Source organism: Fukomys damarensis, unplaced genomic scaffold, assembly GCF_012274545.1.
Source record: "Fukomys damarensis isolate Sample0158 unplaced genomic scaffold, DMR_v1.0_HiC HiC_scaffold_17, whole genome shotgun sequence".
Lineage (NCBI taxonomy): Eukaryota > Metazoa > Chordata > Mammalia > Rodentia > Bathyergidae > Fukomys > Fukomys damarensis.
Genome location: NW_022900929.1, coordinates 35,827,538 through 35,848,952, shown reverse-complemented (window position 1 = coordinate 35,848,952; position 21,415 = coordinate 35,827,538). Strand labels below are relative to the sequence as shown.

The following is a 21,415-nucleotide window of genomic DNA, read 5'->3' as shown; positions in this document are numbered from 1 at the left end:
GCTTGAGCGCCCTCAGGGCCCGGACGAGGACGAGGAGGAGGAGGCTGGGGCGGCACCCCGGAGTCACTGAGTCCTCGCACCGGGGACGGCGGGGAACCATCGTCGCCAAGCCCGGGAGGCTGGACTTTTCAGCAGGACGGGGAGGGAGTGACCCCTCCGAAGTGTACGCCTCCCCAGACACCCCTACGATCGCCAGCTCGCCCGGAGCCGGTGGCCCGCAGCCCGATCTTCAGGGACCACGATTTGGTTCGCCGGGGACTGGGGTTTGGTCTTCCCAGGACCGTGCTGCGCCAGAGCCCTGAGCTGTGAGAGGGATTGGGGGCGTGGGGTCCTAGCACCGAACCCTTCTATGCCGCTAGCTGTGGTGTTTCCCATATGAAGGGGTGACTGGGACTTTACCCCAAAGACTCAGGGGAAGAGGGAGCTGCAGGGGCTCTTATTTAATAAGCTGAAGCTCTCAAAAGGAAGAGGGCACCAAAAGTAGTGGAGCTCAGGTACCTCAACCTAGTTGCAGTGGCCAGAAATGCATTTAATTTATAGATCCCTGTATATAGTTGACATACGCACTAGCAGCTATAATCACAGAATTCTGTATCTTCCCACACCCTGGGTAGCTACTGACTGATGGGGTCCCAAAAGGGCTGTTTGCTGGGCTCCAAAGCGCACCTAGCCAGAAAGGCACAAACATGGCTTTTTCTTCATCGCATACTCTCTCCCCAGTCCCCTCCTATTTCAGAAAGACAGGTTTATGACATTCTTGCACAAGAGTATAATCATTCTCAGACTGCTGACGTGACAAGAAGTAGAAGCAGTTCAGGGCTGGTGGGGAATGTGCTGATCCCCTCCTCTTCCCACCCCCTCATGCCCCCACCAAAGTGGCTTCCTGTTGTAGCCCTGACTTGTTTGGATATAGGCAAGGGAAGATGGAAGGGAAGGAGCCGTGCTGCTGTACTTCAATACCTGGCCTTCCTCTCACATAATTCTTTTAGGAAGAGCAAGCTTTTGTAAGTAGAGGGGCAAGTGTTCCTCAGGATCTTGTCAGGTTCCAGATCTTGTCTTAATTTATTTCTTGCTCCTCAAGATTTTGTCACCCTTTCCTTCCTTCTTTCCTGAGCTCGTAGCAACTCAGCTGCCCTGCTGTTGGAGGATGAAATCTGTTGTGAACCGAGCCTTGTTGTCCTCTGGGTTTGAGTTGTACTACAGAATCAGAAAGGCTAGCAGGTTAGCTTCAAACTCAGGATTGTGCTTATTTACTGTTCTTAAGGATTGTGCTCTGATAGCCAGTTAAGAAACCAGCCATGGGAATGTTGAAATGTCTTTATCTTTCCTGATAAGCCTCCCCTAAATGCAGAAGAAGTGAAAAACATCAAGGGAAATGACATACGTACAGCTTTTGGGCAGCAAGAATTATACTTCCTCAATTTGGATTGCATTTCCTTCTGCCACTTGCTTTTAGGCAATTGAGTGTGGGTAGTGACAAGATATCAAACCCTTTAGCGTTTCCTTTTTGGGAAATGAGGCACTTAAAAAATAATAATAAAAGGAAAGCAGATGCACCTGAGTCCTGAAACAGTTTGTCTTTCCAGTTTTCTGGCCTATACTCTAGTTAGCTCTGGTCCAAGTTTACAGGACAACAGCCTTGCTTTAAGCCATGTGCTGTTGTGGCCAAGAAAATAGCTACTGAGCTGTGACAGCAGGCTGGTAACACCCCGAGGACCATGGGCTTCAAGGACATTTCTTAAGACTAGGACTTCAGTCATCAGGAAGCCTGTGAGGCCTTTTTAAATTTTTGGTGAGAGACTAAGGGAAGAAACAAAGTACTACTTTATAACTTCAATAATAGCCTGTAATTTATATTTAATGTGTGAATTTTTAGTCCTATATTTTAATAATTTGTAAATTGATCTCTTATTCTAAGACTCCTTTGGACTTGCAGAACATCTGGGAGTCCAGCCCCCCTGTTCCTCCCTGATCCCTGCTTTCTGGACTGTTTAAATCCACTTTGGGATGGATCAAAGAGCCCAGGGAGCCCACTCATGGGTCCAGCTGGCCTCCTGACTCTAAAGCCTTCACTGGAATTGGGACATTCGCTTCAGTCCTAGCTGTGAACATGACCAGAGATGTTATTTATAATTCAGCCATTCAAGATATACCTGTACTCAAAAAGTCCTGTATATTTTTTAAAAGTTTTATTTTTCAGGTGAACAAAAATACATTCTAAGAACTCTGCCTAAGCCTGTGTAAGTTAATCCGTTTCTCTTACTGGCTTTGTGGGAAGGGAGCAGAGATGCTCTGAGATCTGGCGGATGGGTGGTAATGAATAGGTTTAGGAGGAAAAAGCAATTGCCCTGCTGTTCTCAATGCCCAATGGCTCAACTAAACTGATTAGTAAAGGGTGGTAGAATCTGTCTCAGGAAGCAGTCATGGGCTTGGGAGAAAGTGACAGCCACCTTTGCCAACCTTGAAAAGGCTGAAAAAAAAGTTTTGCTTTATAAGACTGAGCAGATGCCTGGTTGGAAAGCTAAAGGGCCAGAGTGCATGAATGTCAAACTCTGTCGAAAACGGTGTGCTGAGCGCTACAGGCATCACTCTTCTCATTTTTTTTTTCTTGGTACCGGGAATTGAACTCAGGACCTTGTGCTTGCAAGACAGGTTCAGCAAGCCACTGAGCTAAATACCTGGCCCTCTTCTTACTTCTAAATCCTTTGTCCCTAGATAAATCAGAAAGTGCAGCCAACTGCTTGGTCAAAGCTTTGTCTACCGCAGAACTAAGTAGATGAGAGGTGTAGGTTGCTTCAAAGGTGAAGGATTTTTCTTCCTTTAAAGCAAACAAAAAAGGCATGGATGAAGAGCATAAATATAAGGGATTAGTTATGCTGCAAAATGCGTGGTAAGCAATTGAGCTCTGCTCATTATTAGACAATGCTGCCCAGTACAAATCCAAGTGAGAAGCCAGTGTTGGTGGGGCCCCCTGAGGCCTGCACTTCTCCAGAGCTGTTGGGGGGTAGCCACTGTGCTTTTACATTACCTTGTAGTCTGCAGGGGAGGCATGGAAAAAGTCCGCCTTCCTTTATTTTCCTCTTCAGCCTACACAATGGCTTTCTGTGAAAGGGCTTGGTAAGGCAGAGCAGAGGGGAGTGAAAGAGTTTCCAGGCTCTCTGAGTCAGCCCCTCCTTTCTGTAGAGGGTGACTTGTGGCTTCTGCAGCCGAACACACTTCACACATTGGGCACAGACAGCAGTAGGTTCAGCAGGAGCCTGCTGGCTGATGAGAAGGCTGGGTTATCTGGGAGCAGTGGTCAGAATGGCTTTCTCTGCAAGCATTGGAAATGAGCCGCCAAATGGCCCATGTCATGTTTTAAAGTAGGAGAGAGAGCCCTGTGCTGAGGGCATTGCTTGCTTTCTGCTCCTTTGCACCTGGACTACAGATTGTTTCTAGGTTCTTACTTTAGAAGTTACTGTAATCATTTCTTCCCTAGCAGCCTGAGTTTGGAGGAAGAGAGAATCCTATTGGTAAACTGAAGTTCAGAAGGTAATGGAGTCAGAGAGCTCTTTCAACTGCACTTTTGCGGGTATCTTTTCTGTCCTCCCGGGGTACTCAGGTGCAAAGTGTTTCTCTGAAATAGTTCTCTTCCGAACAGCTGTAGATTGCTGCATGGTATGAGACCACAGTTTCCTAGCTTTTCTGTCTACCTTGTTTTTCAGATTTCACTGGGGAATTCTAAGATAGTGTGTTCTTTACTTGAGTATTTATATCCTATTTTGAAATGCTGAGTGCAGAGCCTTTACTTGTTCCAACATGTTTCTTTAAGGAGAACTGAAAGGTTGGTCCCGATCCATAGGGCTACCACAGCCATCTAAAGGGTCACAGTTGTCCTCCCTCTCCTGTCTGCAGAGAATGAAGGTATTTCTGGAACTATAATTCAGTAACAAAACAGTCACAGCTGTGTGTTTTTTGTTTTTTTTTTCTTTTCTTTTTGCCTCCCTCAGCAGAGGAAGAGGCTGCAGTTGCTCTGCCATTTCTTATGATCCATGCTCAGTGCCTGGAACAGAGCAAATTGTAGCCGCACTAACTCCTCTGGCCTTATTTCTAAGAGGAGAGACTCACTTTGGTTTACCTGCGCTTTCCAGGAGCTCGAAGTCCACAGCAATACTCCATGCAGTGCTTAACAGATATGACACAAGCCGTGTGACCCTCATTGTCTCCTCTGTCCCAGCCCTAATGTGGAGCTACAAAAATAGCTGTTCTGTTGACAGTTTTTGGTCACATCTGTTTCACTCGCTGACATAGCCTGTGGTTTTGTGCTGCCAGAAAGCCTGGGTTATGCCTTTTCTTCCCACTAGTGGCCAATTAAACAAACAAAGTTTCTCTTTGCCACACACCCAAACTCCACCAGGCCCTCCATCCTTAGTCAGAAACACTGCTGGCTTCTAGTGGTCCACCATGAGCCACCTGTCAGGGAGGGACACTCTGGGCCAGACAGTCTCCCCTTGTGCCATTCAATTCCAGAAACATTGGCTAAGCCACCAGGAAGGGACCAGAAAATGACCCAACAATCCTTGCCCTTTATAGTAATGCTCACAAGAGTCTTTGACTGCTGTTTTCTTAATTCCAGCAATGTTTTTACATTAGCTTTTAGGATAAACAGGAATAAGAGTTTAACTTGTATCCTTAGGAATATTTACCATTCAAACTGTTCACTGCTGGCAGTGTGCCAAGTGAGCCTCAAAAGTCCCAAAACAAACTTCGCCCAAACAACAGCAATTGTGTACATCACCAGTGGTTCCCATTTAAATACTTCTCCATTCTCTCAGTGTTCGCAGTCACCGTTGCGGTCTCCCGTGCTTGTGTACTGCAGGCCACCTGACCCCTCTCCACTCCCTGCTGGTACCTGGACAGTGTCAAGTCACGGCAGCCTGTCCCGGAGCCGTGGACAGCTCATGACATCACTAGGACCTGTTGAGGAGGCAGTATGTTCTCAGAAGGGACCCCTGAACTGGAAGATTGGACACCAGGGATCTCAACAGTGGCACTGGTTAAGGCCCTGCTCCTCTCTCTTTTCTGACAACCAGTGAGACTGACTGCGTGCATGAGAGAAACTAGAGGTAACCGTGTGAAGGGCCTTGAGAACTTGGAAGTAAAGCAGTATGTACACATGAAATAATATATTTTCAAACGCATGTCTGTACCTTTATGAAAAAACAGTGCATGGAAAGAAATGCAAAGTAGTAATGCAGGTAGTAAACAATGCCAGCACCCAGGCCAACAGTTCAGCCTCACCTGGGAATTTGATAGAACTGTATCACCGCAGGCCCAATCCCAGGCCAGCTGAAGGAACAACTCAGGAAGTAGAACTCATCTTTCTATTGTAACTGGTTTTCCAGGTGATTTGGATGCACACTGAATTTGGAGAACCACTGACCCACCCAGGCTTTCCTCTGATTTTGTGATGTAGGATTAGGATACTTCTGTTTGGATGGATGGCTATCAAGATGACTTTTGATCTTTTTGCTTCCTTGAAGCCAGCTGCCCTGCTGGGAGAAGAAAAGCTGTGTCCCCAGAGTCTGTAAGAAAAGGAGAAAAACCTACATTGTTCATTACTTTTTATGGTGGCAGGAGAACTTGCCCTGGAGAGCTTGTGAAGGGAGGCAGGCCTGAGAGTCCTTGTGTGTTCTGTCCTCCCTCCCCTTTTCCCTCAAAGGTACTGATGTGTCCGCCGCACATCCTGCCCTAGGGCCTGCAGCTTCTCAAGCCAGTCCTTAAAAGGAGGAATGGGTGCCGCATTTGTTCTCTCTGGTGCCGGGTCTGTGCTATTTCACTTCCCTGGTGTCAAATGGATGCTTAGTGAGTGGTGACGTAGCCCCAGCAGGCTTGCTTAGAGAAAGCAGCCTTTCTGCCAGCTCCACTTTTGCCTTCCCCAGCCCTGAACTCTCCGTGCAGAGATGTCATGGGCACCATCAGCCCTTTCTCTTCAGGCCCCATAACCCCAGCTTTGAAGGAATGCTTGATGGGGTCTGTGGACATTGATAAATGGCACAAAAACAAGTGAAATAATGTCTTTGCTTTTTTACATTCCATTGACTCCCTCCTCCTCAATTTAATCCCCCAAAGAAGATACAGCCTTATGGAGAGTTTTGCCATTTCCTGGGTGGGTGGGGAGATATGGCCATCTTTCCCTGTTATTCCTGTGCCTCAGGCCAGAGTTGACTGGTGGTCAGACCTTCTAAACTTGTGTCTTGTGAGATTAGCTGGGCATCCCGTGCTTCCACGGATCCCCAGCTAGCTGTCCCTCAACCATAAGAAAACATAGTCATGATGTTTCTTCCGGTGGCAAAATTTAACCCTAGGAAACACAGAGCAAACTCCACAGAGGGGTTGGTTTCTGGGGAAAATGTTAAAGCAACAGAAATCGTGGTATGAATTTGTGAGTGTGCTCCTGATATAAACAGAAGAAAAGAGTAACAATTGTGAGCCTGAGAGCCAGTATGCAGAGTTAAAGGGAAGTGATGATGCCAGTGGGGGAGCCCAAAGGACAGTCCCTGAAAAAGCACGGATACTTGGTGAGGTGCTTCACTCCCCTGGAACACCTAGGGAGTGTCAAAAGAAGAAAATTGTCTTGGAGGGCTAGATAAACTGTAAAAACCATTTCTCCTTCCCTGGAGAGTGCACTGACCAACAGTGAAGATGAGGATAAAAGAGAGTGTAAAGGGGAAGATAGAAAGCAAAATAGACAGAGATCACACCAAATAGTCACTTTGTTTATTCAACAGATATTTACCAAGTGCTTTCTGTGTGCCAGGGAGAGCACACTACAGTGTCTACTGCATGCCAGCTATATTTTTGCAAATTCATTTTCTCAACAATCCTTCAAGGTAGATGACGCTTTGCAGATAAGGAGACTGAGGCTTTAGAAGTAAAATAGGCCAGTCACTCAGCTGACAGATGGCAGGCCTAGGGTTCAGATTCAGTCTGTTAGAGGCCAAGGCCAGTGCTCGTTCCACTCTGCCATTCTGCCTGTCATCAAAACACATGACTTTCTTGTGTCTGGCCTACTTGGTTTTCTTTCTGCCAAGTGAGATGGGCCTGGGACAGAGAGGCCTCTGCTATTCAGCCCTCCTGTCTCAAGGCCTCAGGTAAAGCTGTTCTTTCCCTGCCGGCTCCCTCCCACTCCTGTGTGACCTTCTTGCTGAACTCCTCCAGCCTTATGTCTAGGTTTCTGATAGCCATGGTCGATGAAGTCCCCCCAAGAGTAGTCTTGTCTGTGTTTAGAGAAGAGAAGGGCATCCGAGAGGAAGGCTGGAAGCCAGGAAGAGATATAGCCAGCTTGCCAAGGTCTATGGAGGGTGCCTAACTGTGCTTCCTCTTCCGTAGCTAGCTCCAGCTTAGAGCAGCAGGGGCAGCCACCATAACTGTTGTTTCCCCTGTTTTGGAGAAGAGCTCTCCTTTCCCAGGAAAAGCTCAGGGTTATTTCCCTGCACCACCATCTTCCTGTGATGAGAACATCCTGTGCTATTCTCCCTTCTCCCCACCTCAGGACACCCTTTCTCCTGACGGTCTTCTGGATGCTCCCTCGTGGAGAGAAGGCCCCTGTCCTCCAAGCTTTTCTGCCCAATTTTCCCTCCAGCTTTGGTCTCTTTCCCAGGGCTGAACCAGGGCTCTGCCCAATTTCTCCCTCTCCTTCCATGGTCAAACGTGCCATAGCTTACACCTTTAATGAAAGCACATCTGTACAGCTGGCAGCTTGGGGTCTATGGGATGCAACTGTGAATCTTAGAATTCAAACTCTCCTTTTTTTTTGTTTTTGATGTGCTACTGGGATCAGATCCAGGGCCTCATTGTGCTAAGCATGTGTTCTACCACAGACTACACTGGGGACCACATCCCCAGTCCAGAATTCAGATTTTTGATTGAAATCATTTTCAGAGACATCCAAACTCAAGGGCTCTACCTGAACCTGCTCCCCTCAGCCTGGTCCTTTGGGAGTCATGAGCTCTGGGGCCTGTGCCATACTACAAAACTATAAATTTATGACTGTAAGACAAGAGGAAAGCTTGAGCTAGGCGTCTTTGCCCTGGCCCAGATGTTGCCCAGGTGCATAGGGATATTTTCCAGCCTTCCCAAGCTTCTGTCTGACTTCACACCCACCACTTTTACCCATTCACCACCAAAAATCCCTGACCAGCTTCTTGGTGTACTGCACTGAGTTGGCACCACCCCTCACTGCTTCCTGGAGATTTTCCCAGGAGCCTCTGCTTTCATTCCACTCTGAAACCAAGATACTTGCTGCCCCAGGCAGCGGTAACCCTTCCCCACTCCTACATAGCCAGCAACCTGCCCTTTAGGTCTGCCTTCTCTCTCAGCCCTCCTCACATTCTCATCCAGGCCCTTACTGCTCAAAAGGTAGAGTCTAGGAACCAGCAGGAACAGCAGGCCTCACTTGTAGGCCCTCTCCAGAACCTGCCTGACTCTTCACAGGAAAGGGTGAGAGGGCTTCTCTATCTGGTCTGCTGAAGAGATCCCTTTCTGAGTAGAGGGTGGGGAGGAGCCAAGAGCCAGGGAGGAAGACTGAGCTGCCACTCCACGGTTCTGGCCTAACTGTAGTGATATTCTGGGGATGATCCGGACTCTCCCTAGAGCCTCAAGAGGGTCTGTGAGGTCCACCAGCCTCTCAGGAAGACCCACAGAGGACCAGAGAGGAGGGAAGCAGAAGGGGCCACATGCTGAGGTCCAGGCAAGGGCTTGGGCACAGAGGGCACGGGTCACATCAGACAGGAGCGTCTGCCTCCACCAAGCAGAGATGGCTGTATCAGCTCTTACCACTGTCCTGCCCCCAGTACTGCCAGGCATCTGTAGCCAAGAACAGTGCCTGCTGTTCAGCCTAGAGCTGCTGATGACTGGGTTTCTTCCCTCCCTCTTTCTGGCAAAGCCACCGTCGCCCACCGGCTGGATTACTGGTAGAGGGTGCTCAGGAAATGTTTGTTGAATTGAAAGGAAGCCACAGCTTGTGCTGAGTCTAGATAATTCATCAGGCATGGGCCTTGGCAGGGAGTGCGGGAATGGAGACTAAGTAGGAGAGACAAGACCTGATGTCCTACTTAGCCAGAGTCACTGTCTGTCTGTCTCTGGAGTCTCTGTCTCTGATTCCTTGCTTTGTCATGGCCTTGGTGCAGGAGGTAGGGGAGGAAGAGGAGAGGGCAGGAAATTACCCTCGTTTCCCTTCTGGGTGCACATGTCTGACCCGCTGCAGGGAAAGGGAGAGCCTCTTTGGGTTCATGAGGTGTCCCCTCCCCAGCCTGCCCTATTTCAGAGAGGAGGCCTTTCCAGACACCCTCCTCTTCACATCGTCTACTCTTCTGTTCTGCTCCCAGCCCAGACTCCACCAACTGGACCTCAGAGTCCTCTTTAGGAGAAGCAGGAGGCTGACAGGAGATGGCTGAAGAGGTTCTCTGGGCTTGACCATCCTGTGAGCCACCTGGGAGAGAGGCAAGACATGGAAAGGACCTGGGCCCAGGCTTACCATGCCAGCCAGGAGCCTGCCTGGGTTGAGGAGGCAGAAGCCCTGGGGATGATGGGTAGCCAGGAAAACCAGGTGCTGGGGGTTACCAAGCCCTGCTCCGTACCGTGGCAGAAAAGGCCTATGACCTGAGCAGTGGTGGGCACAGGTCAGGTAACCAGTCTTGGATACCTGGTCCCAGCATGGGAATATGCCAGGGGCCCGAGCAAGCTCAGGGATGCGCAGGCGAGGTGCAGGGAAGGAGGCATCCCTGTTGGCGGGTTTGCCACACTGCTCAGCCCTCCACCAGCAACCAGACTGACTTCTGACTGAGTTTCTGCTTCTTCTCCCCAGCCTGGCTTCCAGCACCTGGGAGTCATGCTCAGCATCTTCCTGAAGGGCCAGGAGCCCCTGTCCTGCTCCTCGCAGCCATCCCTCTCACTCTTTGGCTGGTTCCTCTGGGGGGCCTGCGGGTGGGAGCCAGTTTCTGCTGAGCTCCAGCCTTGCCAGCCCTGTCCTCTCTGGGCTCTAAGGCCCCTGATCCTTTCCCTGGCCCAGAGAAAGTCTGAACTTCTGGCCCAGACGGGTGGTCATTACACTCCAGGGGCTGCTTCTGGGAGCCACCTGGCAGGGACACTGGGCTCTCCTGGGCCCCAGGCCCTGGACTGAGCACACATGTACTCTCTCCAGGCCTGGGGCTGCTGGGTCCTCCTAGAGAGAGGTCGAGGGGAGCCAGGTCAGTGTTTTGGGGAGAGCCAGGGGCCGAGCTGGCTGTCGAGGCCCCCGACTCCCCTTTTGGCCCCTGTGGGGAGGTTGGGGCTAGGCCGGTTGCCAGGCTCCCCTCCAGTCTGCCCAGCTCTGTGTCACTCTGCTTCTGTGCTTGCTCCTCTGCCCTGGAAGGCTTTCTGGTGCTCTGGCTTCCCTGAAACCACAGAACAGCCCAGCTGACTGGTAAGCTCAGGCTTCATGTCCCCAGCCTGCCCCCGCCTCTGCCCCCAAACCCACCTCATGACTCTGCAGCTCCTCCTCGTCTTCCTTTGCATCCCACCTGCAGAACACAGAACGTGAAGGCCCTGGGCCTATCCTCACCCGCTTTACATCACTCCCCACCCTACAGCTAATGGCAGAAGCTAAAGCCTAAGGGTCTCAGAGCAGTGTCAGAGCCAGAATGAGGCTCCAGGATGCTTCCCTGCGAGCCTGACCTTGTCCCCAAATCCAACCACTTCTTCTGAATGCCATCCCCCTTGGCCCCATCCTGGGTCCCCAGCTGCTGTTTGTGGCCAAGCCTGCTGTACCTGATCTCTGTGGGGACTCTAGGCATGTCTCTGCCTGCACTGCCTGGGAAAGGAGCACCTCCCTCACTGCCCAGGGGAAGGGAGCTGCTATAATTACGAGGCCTCCCTGGGCACCACGCTCTGCACCTACTGCCTCAGCTGGCCTCTCCCAGCATCTCATTAACCTGTTCCAGGCAGCAGCCAGCCAGGAGGTGGGAACCCTGGGGATGGAGCAGGCACCTGTACCAGGGCCATCCAGGAAATTGGGATGCCTAGATTCCTGCCTTGATTTTGTCCCCTGCCACCTGTTACCTTCGGGCCCTGCCAGTCAGCCTCTCTTTCCCCCGGGGTTTGCTGCCAGTGGCTGGCAAAACTGAAGGTCTGCCAGGCTGTTCACCCCAACCTGCAAGACATGGTCCACCAAGCAAGGAGAAGAAGGCATAGCAGCTAGCACCTTCACCAGCTGATGGGACCCTGCTCCTCCAACTCACCTTTCCCATCAGGGGACAGCAGTGGGGGCTGTACCTTCCATTGGCCCCTGAGGCCTAGCAGGGGACAAAAAAAATGGGGAAAAAGGTGTGGTAACAGAGGATCCAGAGCATAAACACCTATTCTTCCGGCCCCAGGTTACCAGTCCTGATCCACTTGTGGGTTTTCTGTGTCCCCAAAAGAGCTCTGGCCTGGAGAGCTGTGCTTTGTTTGCCAGAACATGACTGGGTGACTTGAACCAGCCCCCCACATAGGTCCCAGCTTTCTTGTATGTAGAATGAGAGGGCCAGAAATCCGCAGGGCTGCTCCTGCAGCAGGCCAGAGCCATGCAGCCTTTAACCTGATGGTGAGTATCTCCTAGGAAGATCCAGGACTGGCTTCCTGGGGTCTGCTGGGCCCAGAACCTGGCAAGAGCTGTGGACTCAGAGGATGGGGGAAGGTCTGACAGTGCAGGAGAAGAAGGAAGGGAAGGAAGATGTCTTCCCAGGCTTCCTTTTAGCTCTGAAAAGAAGCAGGAAATCAAGAGAGAGAGAAAGAGGGGTGTGGTGGGGGGAAGAACCCAAGGTACAGGGGATGAGGTGATGTGAGCTCACCCTTTCTGCTGCCCACCCTGACAGGACCCTCGTCCCAGGGCGCACTGCAGTCCTGTAGCCTGTGTGCACAGAGAGGGGAGTCAGGTGCTGGTTGCAGGGTGCAGAGAGGTTACAGCAGGCCCCACACCGACACTACTTCAGCAGCCCCAGAGCTAAGGGCAGCAGCAGGAAGACAGTGGGTCCAAGAAAGGGAGGCCCCTGCTCGCAGGGAGCCCCAAGCCCGGCCTGATCCAAGGGCCAGAAAGGTCCTTGCCCTCTAAGTAAAACCCACACTCAGCCCCACCAGTCCCACAAGCAGGTCAGCCTGGCAACCCGCCAGCCCTGCCACCCACGTGGGCTCGGCCTTGTCCAGGTCCCACGGGCGGCGCCAGTCACCCTGTGCGTCTCTGTGCCGGGCGAGGCGGGCCAGGTCAATCTGTGCCCGCTCCTGCTTCCACTGCGCATAGTCCCAGCCCCCCGACTGTGACTCCGGGGTCTCCCCCACTGGCCGCCGGGGAGCTGGGCCTGGGGCCACGCCTGGACTCCGGGGTTCCCAAGCACCCTGCAAGAAGAAGACACTCGACACGGTGGGGACAAAGGCAGGACAAGGACTGAAGACTTCCTAACCCTCCTCTTCTGTGGTTTCCACGTCCCCATCTAAAAATGAGATCTATTCCCTCTCTAAGCATCCCTCTGCTTGCCATGGGCAGCTGTGTCACTCGCAAGCTGGGTGCTTGGGGCAAGCAGCTTAACCTCTCTGAGTATCATTTCCTCATCTGTAAATGCAGGCAACAACAGCACCGCCCCGGGGGTTCAGGCCAGCCTAGGGTGGGAGGTGCAGCGGCAGAGTGAGCTAGGGGCTGCTGCCACCTAGAGGTCACACTGGCTCAAGGCCAGTCCCCTCCACCCCCACCCACTGCCACCAGGTGGGTCTAGAGGGTAGGGGCCCCGATCACCTGATCACTTCTCTGTCTTAAACTGCCCCTCACTGCAAGGCCCACCCAAAGTGGAGCCTGATAAAGAAAGGAAGGAAGGTGAGAATTCTCAGAGGCTACTTCCATCCCCTCCCTGCACATGAAGATCATAGCTCAGTCCGCTCCCTCTGCTTCCTGCAACGGGGTTTGCCACTTCCACGTCCCCACCCTTCTGGAAGATGTACCTTCCTCACAGCATCCGAGCTGACGGCTGTCTGCGTGGGGCAGCTCTGGCCGCAGCCCCCTCCGGGTGACCCACCTGCCCCCTGGCTCCGTGCTCTAGCGGGCTTCTCACTCACGATCCGTTTAGCCTGGAGAAGGTGACAGTGGGCAGCGTGCCATAGCCTGGGGGGAGGGCTGTCCGCCAGGACCTGGATGCCCCAGCCCTGCTCACCTTGGCTTTGTTTTCCATGGTCACGGCCAGTTCCACTCGCTCCCCCAAGCAGAAAATCCCCCTGCGGTCCTGGGCATGCTCACCCTTGAGCATCTCGTTGGGCACACCAGGTCCAGGAGGGCTCCTCACCCAGTTCCTGCTGACGACCCGCTTCTCCTACCATTCGAGATACCCATTCCCTCAGGCTCCATGGCGTGCTGGACAGACCTGGGTTCAGGCCCTCTAGGTGGGTCTCCAGGCCTGGGTATCAGTCCAGACCCTCCCTGGGATGCCCTCAGAGAAGCTGGCAGTTCACATGCCAGTTGCATTAGGTAACCCAGAGCCCAGGTCTACTCAGGGTCCAAGATGCCACAGTGGCCTGTCATCTTGAGCTGGGAACACCAGGGTGCACAGACAGTGGGGCTTTGTCTCAGACTCTGCTTCTGACCTTCAGCCCTGATTCTCTGTCCCCAGTTTTTGCAGTTTTTAGTCCTGGGGTCCGGAGTTAGGAGCAGCCCTGTGCCTTAGGGCATAGGTGCAAGGCTGCCAGGCTGGAAAAGGGTACAAGGAGGCTTCTATTCAGTGACCTTTCAGCTGTGGCCCTCTGAGGGGACAATACTGGTTGGGCTATGTGAGGCTGGGATTTCTGGGTACACCCCAGAACAGGGAATGAGAGAAGGAGCAGGGGCAGTTGTCCTCCCTGGGCACGGGGCTGGGCCTCCACCCTGCCACCCTCCCGTCTCCAAGGTGAGGCTTACACCGGGAACCTGGCTGATGGTGACTGTAAGGCTGTCTGGTAGGAGGACCCCCGGTGCAGTCACAGCCATGCCCCCCTGCTCTGCCTGCCAACGGTCTTCCTGGATTTCCTGTGGGAGGGCCTGGGGTCAGCACCGGCCACAGCCTGCCAGGCCCACGCAGAGAGACACCAGTGGGACCCAGGCAAGTGCCCAAGACCCTGGGCAAGCCTCTGAGAGGGGGCCATGCCCACCTCAAACCTGGCTCCAGGCCCAGAGACCCACTCCAGAACCTGCAGGGAGAGCCCACCTGCCATGCAGGGAGGTATCCCTGAGTCAGCCAGGTGCGCCCACACCCCTCCAAGCCCAGCTGCTCACCTGGTACCTGCGCAGTAAGGCCTGGTTCTTCTTGCGCAGGGCAATTATCCTGCGATCCAACTCAGCATCCTTCTCCTGCTGCCTGCTCATCAGGGACTCGGTTCTATGAGGCCCCTACAGAGGGCAGGAATCCCAAGTTCCTGACTGCCACCCCCTTCCTAGTTCCCCACCTTTCCACCCAGGCTTATTACCACCCAAGGAACTGGCCCCAGGACTGCAGGAAGGTCACACGGGAGGGAGGGAGTTCCTGGGGAGGTGGCCCATTGCCAGTGAGCCTATTTGCCTGTCTCCGTCCCCACCCCTGGGGGATTAGGTCAGGGCCCACTACCCAGGCCACCACTCCAACGGCAAGCTGCACCTCCCCCAGCTCTCCAGGGAGCCCCACTGTGAGCAGAGTCTGGAATGAGAGTTATAAATGGCTCTGGCAGCCGAACCTGCCATGACTGGGCAGCTGCCAGGGGACTGGGGAGGCCAAGGAGGGAGCCGCTCAGCTCCCAAATCCAGGACCACAGAAAAAAAGAGAGGTTTCAACTTGGTCTTGGGCTTTCGGGCCTGGACCCTGCTCCCCGGCCTGTGTTCAGCCTGCAGGAGAGAGCTACTCCCACGGGCCCAGCCCTCCAGGCCGAGCCGCCAATGGCAGCTCTGTCACACGGGAGCCACCCTGGGCCAGATGGGTCTCAGTGTCCAGCTCCAGCCCTCTGTCTGGCTGCGGGGCCTCTGCCATGCCAGTGTCTGTCCAACCCTCAATCTGCCTCATCACAGACCTCATCTTTCCAGTCCCTGATGTCCCCATCTGCCCCCAGACTGTGTCTGCCCAGTATCTCAGCCCTCTCCCAGCCCCAAGAAGCCCCCCGCCAAGGTGAGGTGCCACTCACAGCTGGGTGCATGGCAACAGCAGGCACCAAGAGAATTCCAGAGCAGCCCTAGGGGAGCCAGAGCAGGAGGGAAGCCGGAGCCGCCGGAGCTGGGCCTCTGCTGGCCTCTCCCTGCCGGCTTCGCTGCTTAGCACACGAGATCATGTTGTGATTACAAAAGACTCCTCTGGGCTCCCAGCCAGGAACACTGCACCACCACCCCCACTCTTCCACTCACAGAGGGCAGGACCGGGGCACCGGCAGCCAGCTGGTCCTGCCCAGCACCTCTCCCTACCCTGTCCCAGCATCCTCAGGGACTTGTGTCGAGCCCACAAAGGAGGCAGGACCTCTGCCCAGGCCTGCCTGCCACAGGCAGGCCTCTATCCCTCCCATCAGACCCCGAGATCTGAGGCCTCCACCTCAGGTGGCCTCCCTGTCCAGCTGGCTCTACCAGCCTTCGTTGAAGGCATTCAGAGCTTTGAGAAGCTCCCTGAAGCCACCACACACTACCTCATACCTAAAATACCGTGTTAATCACTCTAGCACAGCCACTTCTGGGAGGCGCCCTGTCGTCTGGTTTCTGACCCTTGGTATGAGACCTCCCTTCAGGGCCCTTAGCATCAGCTCAGAGCACCCACAGCCTTCCTCCCTCAGGCTCCTCTCTGCCAGGCCCTTCCTGGTCTTGCTCTTCCCTTCCAGTCTCTGACCCAGAGGAAGAATGTAGCCCTTCTCAGGAAAGCCTCTCCCAATCACCCTCGCACAGCTGAGGCTGGTGTCCCTGCCCTGTCCAGCCATTCACATCCTGGAGCCTCTCGGGCCAAAGGCTAGGGGTACCAGGAAGCATGGTACACCCTCCATTAGGATAACCTGGGGTCAGTTTCAGTTTCCCCGTCCCCTCTGTCTGGAGCAGAAAGCTTCTCTGCCTCTCTGTCTTCCCAAACCAGCCCAGGCAGTCAGAGGCCAAATCTCTGCTCCCCCTTTTCCTTCCTATCCTTCCCCGCAACCCCTCCGCTCCACAACACTAAGCCCTTTCCTTCTCCAGGCCTTCACCAGGCCCCACACCCCATCCCTGCAGCGCCAGAGTTCCCATCCTGCTTGCAAATGCCACTGTGCTCTCTCCTCCTTTCCTGCCGGATGTTCTCACTGAGTCACACTTGTCTACTCTCACAGCAACAGTGACGCACCCAGGCTCCTCATCCTGGGCCCCACACACAAGTTCTCTCCCTCTTTCTCTCTCTCTCTCTCTCTCTCTCCACACACACACACACACACGTGCTTCTTCTCCCACCCTCTCAACATCCTGCCCCACACAGGCTGCTGACTTCCAGCTTCAGAAGCCTTAGTCTCTAGGAGCCTCTAGCAGCCTCCAGCTCCCCATCACCTGCCCCCTGCTGCTGCCAGAGTTGGGAGGCCCCCAGGGCCCGGCCTGGGAGGGAGAGTAGGATCTGCCACTCTTTTTGGAACTCAGGACTCAGATCTGGGGAGGAGAGATGCAGCCAGAGGAAACTGAAAGGAAGAGGCAAGGCTTTTGTCCCCTTTAGTCCTGGCCGGGGCGGGAACAAGGGTGCAGCAGGCGTGGAAAGCCAGCCATCCTGCAGGGAAGAGACCCAGCTCTTCTAGAAGCACCTGCAGGGACAGAGGCCCTGACTCAGAGGCTAAGGCCCCCTGGCCCATCAGGCTGGAGGCCCACGTGCTCAGGACAAGCCCGCAGTCAGATGGGAAGCCACAGTAGCTGGCTGTGGGCTTTCAGGTGCTACTCACACAATATGCTGAGAAGCCCCCACATCGGCCAATTTCTGCAGAGCCTGCAGTTTGCCTGTCTGCCCCACCGTTGGGCTGAGGCTTCTGAGGGTGGGAATCAAGGGCCTTGGGATCCCCTGGGCCTGACACACTGACCCATGCAGGCTGAGGAGTCTCCCTCAGTGCTTGCAGAGAGATCTGGAACCCATGCTATCCACAGTACTGCTGAGGGAATCCTGCGCACACCCTGTGACTGCCTTTCTGCCCCTGTACCTCATAATACACCCTACCCAGAGAGAGTTGGTGCATGGTGAAGTCTCTAAGAGTGCACTACTCCTGCCCTGGGGAAAAATCTGCAGGGAACAGAGGAAGGCAGAGGGACTAGGACGAGATTCCCGAGACCGCTGTACTATGACTGCATGCATCCACCAGAGGGCAGCAGCGTTGCAGAGCCTGGTTTGAGTCTGGTAGACGTTTCTTCTACCTTTTTCCTTTCTAGCACCTCCCAGGTCTAGGTCACCCTCACCTTCCAACTCCATTAGACTGGAGAAGCCTTCTTTAGTTGATAAGAAAACAGACCCAGAAAGGTGGCACCTACTGCCTGCCTGTGTGTGTGGCAAATGAGACTAGAAGCCAGGATACCAGGCTCTCTGCCACTGCCATGCACCCTTCACTCTGAGTCCTCCCCGCCCAGGCTGGGGCTTGGTTGATTGCCCCAGCATCTCAAGGCAGGGGCTTGAGTCAGGCTCTTCCCTGGCTGGGCCCCACCCCCTCGGGCCACCTGCCAGCTCAGGTAAAAGCCCCACCCTAGGGTGGAGGTATCTGGACCTCATTGTCAGTGTTCAGAACAGACCCGGATCCAAGTTTGAGGACAATGTGGCTTCAAACAAACTTCCCTCTGAGCAGCAAAGAGGAGGGAGGAAGCTCAAGAGGACCAGGTGCCTGGGCCAGTCAGAGGCTCTGTCCAGGGCCAGTGACATTCAGACCTCACCCTGGCTGAGCCCTCCCTGCTCCTCAGCCTTGTCCTGGGACGAGGCAGGGTGGAAGGTGGGCTCGAGATACTTTCCTCCTTACTAGTCATGGTCTTCAACTCTCTAACCCTCCTCTCTGACAGAGGTACACAGCCCCTGCTGAGTCATGGGTAACGTCCATATCTGGAACAAAGGGTGGCTGATGGTTTCGAACACCTGTAATCCCAGCACTCAGGAAGCTGAGGCAGGAGGATCATGAGTTTGGGTCCAGCCTGGATGACATGGCAAGGCCCTGCCCCCAAAACAGTGTGGCCCAGATGAAGTATCTGAACAGTTGTTTTTTTTGTTTGTTTGTTTTGTTTTTTGCCTCAGCTGATTTCATGATAGCCACTTCCTGAGCCCCCCAAGATGGGGGACAGCTTGAGAGCATATCAAAGACTTCTGGGCTACAGGGACCATTTGTCCCCTGGTTGGGGGGGTCCTGAGACACCACTCCACATGCTCTCTGTGCCTTCCTTCATGTATCCTGCCTGGCAAACACTATGGACCCTCTGCTCCCTTCCCTGTGTCCTGTCCTTCTGGTTTGGAAGCAGTCTTGTGCTTCACCTGGCTCTGGCTTTACAGAGCCATCCCAGGCCCATGTCCCAGTGGCCAGGTCTTAGAGGTCCCTGGTGCCACTTGCAGGGCTAGGTGGGTGGGTGCTGGGGAAAAGGTGGGCCAGGCTGGCTGCATGACCACCTGCTGCCACCCCCAGACAAAAGAAACAAGAGGGTGGTTTATGCACAGCATTCCTTTCCTACACACCCTCTCCTGCCCCTTGCCCTGCAAAACTTTTTGTTTGTTTGTTTGTTTGAGACAGGGTCTCACTTACCTCTGTATCAGGCTGGCTTGAGCTCACTATGTAGCCCACTCACTTGTAGGCTACTCACTTGCAGGGTTGACCTCCCGCCTCATCTCCCTGAGTGCTGGGATTACAGGGTTGCACCACCACGCCTGACAAGATTCTTAACTCTATGGGCAGAAGACTGTCAGCCAGGCCTGGCCCTGGGCGAGACCTCAAAGTGCATAAGGTAGGGCTGGTCAGGCTGCCAGGACAAAGTCTGGGCCTCACTCTCCGATGACACACACACCACAGTAGGGTGGCATCTGCAGGCATATCTGGGACCCACCCCATTGTGTCCTCTCCGGCCTTGCCCAGCAAGGGGAGGACAACCCAGTGTGGAACCAGACACCTGGGGTCTCAATGCTTAGGCCTCTATTCTCCATGGTGGGTGCAAAGAGGATTCAGAGTGCTTTCCCAGAAGTCTGACCCTGATCCCAGTGCAGAGCTGCCCCAAGCAGAGACTGAGCACTGCCCTGTCAGGAATTGCCCTTGAGTGCCATTAGCAGCCTACTGTGTGCCTCCCGTGGCTGCATGAGAGACAGCTGAGGGTGAAGAGGCAGGGAAGGGATGGAGGCTTGACCTTCAAGGGACACCAGATCCAGAAGGTACAGGCCTGACTGGGGAGTCACTGCAGACAGGCAGAGAAGAAAAGAGGGGGGCCACTGGAGGTTCAATAGTGGGGGCTGATGAGAACCACGGTGGTTCAGAAGCTGAAGCCAGAAGAGTTCCACTGGGGGGGTTAGGGGGACAGATACTGGAGGAGTCTCCTGGCCAGTGGGCAGTGATGGTCCAGGAGAGGAGCGAGCAGGAGAACCCCCAGGGGGCCTCAGAGCCTCAGCAGGGCAGCACTTGAGCACAGAGCCAAGCTAGAAGTCAGGCTTTCGTCTAGGGGCCCTCATGGAAACAGGGGCTGTAGAGCTGGCCTGCATGCCCCCAGGGTTCTCCTACCTCCGGGTCTGGAGAAAGGGAGATATCGGGGCAGGCTGAGGCTGGAAGGCCAGCTAGGAATGGACAGACTCTACCTCCTACCCAGGCTTGTCCAGGAGGGCAAGGTGAGAAGGGTGGTGAGAAGGAAGGAGGCCCACCAAGAGGCTGGAGCAGAGTGGGGTCAGGGTGGCCATGGCTGGGAGCTTTCACCTGGCCTGGAGAGTCTAAGCAAGAGAAAGTGCACGCCAAATACCAGGCCAGCAATGGTGTGGTCACCGGGGTGGCCATGGGACACAGGAGGTGGCCTGAGGAGAAGAAGGGAAGGAGAGTGACTCATTGTTCTGGTGGGCATGGAGTGTTCCCAGTTTAGCAATGAAAAGCAGCCCTGGGAATGCATCTGTGTCCAGGGGACAGAGGGTGTTCCCAGGTGTGGAGGGCACCACTTAGGGCTGTCGTGACATGCTCCAAGGGGTGGCGGAGGCCAAAGCTGGTGATGTCTAGAGGAGGAAGGTATACAGGAAGGAACGATGGGACAGACAGACCACAATGCTCACATGACAACAGGCTGCCCGCCCTGACTGCTGCCTCGGACAGGGCCCTAACTCCTGAGAGGTCTTTCCATCTTTTATGCCCCGGAATCTGTGATTCAGCCAGGGTAGGTGCTGTTGGCTCCTCAGTGGTAATCAGGGTCAGCGACCTACCTGGTGACCTCCCCACTTCACCCAAACCATAGAAGCCAACCTGCAGTGCTCTCTCCTGCCGCACCCAGGGTGGGTACCTTTGCCCTCGTGCAGTGAGAAACCTGTCCACCAAACCAGGCTGAGCCTCCTAGACACCCGTGTCCTGCTCACCCTGCAGGTGGCCTTGCTGGTTCTGCTGAAAGGCACTGGGAGTCATAGGAAGGGCCAGTGCTCCGCCTCTGGCCTTCACTGCTTGTCCTCACCTTTCCAGAGACCCCCACCTATGGCCTCCATGCCCTGGAGGCTCCCTTCAGCCTCTTCCTGTCCACCACCCGAACCCCAGCTCAGGGAGCACTTATTCTCTGAAAGGCACTGGGCTGGGAGGTAGAGGGGACACATACATGGCTGAAGCTTTGCTAGCAGAGCTGGGGAGGAAAAAGAGGCCCTGAATGTACAGCACAGAACCGCTATGGAATCCTCCTTGCCTCCTGCAGGATCTCTGGCTCCTCACGCCTCTGACTGCCCGGTCTTCTCTGTCCACCCAGTTGAGGCAGGGCCTGCTTCCTCCACTGAAGGCCTTAGTAGCTCCATGCAGTGACACAGGCCAGCAGCTCAGACCCTGACTCCAAGAGTTGGGTTTCGAAGCTGGAAGCCAGGGCACTGCCCCCCAATCCCCTTGGGCATCCATAGGACACAGGCTTTCTTTTCAGTGTTTGGCCCAAGCTGGGGATGGGGGTGGGGAGGTCTAGGTATTAGGGAAAAGGATTCTTGCAAGCAGACAGCTGGTAAGGTCAGGTGTGGACGGACAGGAGAACTGGGGAATTGCCACTCTTCCGCTGTGGGCTGGAGCCAGGACCCAGGGAGCACCACACCTTTGTAGACCTGCCCCTCCCAGCAGCCTGACTGCCCAACGGTGATGACTGATGATGATGTGCAGAACAGAGTAATAGCCTCCCCTGCCTAGTCATAAACCAAAGTCCTCTGTCATGATGTTACCAAGGCAGCTAGTGTTTTTCAGAACAGCCTTCCTAAAAGGGGAGAGACTACCATGAAGGAGGGAGGGAGGGCGGGAG

The 21,415-nt window shown here is 54.4% G+C and overlaps 1 protein-coding gene across 9 annotated transcripts in view; it reads right to left on the bottom strand.

Moving 5' to 3' along the window:
- Nucleotides 1–7,788: 7,788 nt before the first annotated feature.
- The window catches only part of Ccdc9b (coiled-coil domain containing 9B), a 22,522-nt gene continuing 8,895 nt past the window's right edge, over nt 7,789–21,415 (bottom strand). For 6 of the 9 annotated variants that reach the window (XM_019207582.2, XM_033765011.1, XM_019207581.2 and 3 more), the window contains exons 3-12: nt 14,288–14,401; nt 13,934–14,041; nt 13,197–13,352; nt 12,988–13,113; nt 12,182–12,390; nt 11,850–11,908; nt 11,259–11,312; nt 11,080–11,170; nt 10,499–10,541; nt 7,789–10,415 (exon numbers count right to left, since the gene is read on the bottom strand). In XM_019207582.2, coding sequence (XP_019063127.1) covers nt 9,876–10,415; nt 10,499–10,541; nt 11,080–11,170; nt 11,259–11,312; nt 11,850–11,908; nt 12,182–12,390; nt 12,988–13,113; nt 13,197–13,352; nt 13,934–14,041; nt 14,288–14,401 — 1,500 coding nt within the window. In that variant the 3' untranslated portion in view covers nt 7,789–9,875. Of the gene's footprint in view, nt 10,416–10,498; nt 10,542–11,079; nt 11,171–11,258; nt 11,313–11,849; nt 11,909–12,181; nt 12,391–12,987; nt 13,114–13,196; nt 13,353–13,933; nt 14,042–14,287; nt 14,402–14,721; nt 15,036–15,162; nt 16,893–21,415 lie in introns of those variants that run through there. The other 3 variants (XM_010624676.3, XM_019207586.2, XM_019207587.2) reach the window with 3 other exon arrangements.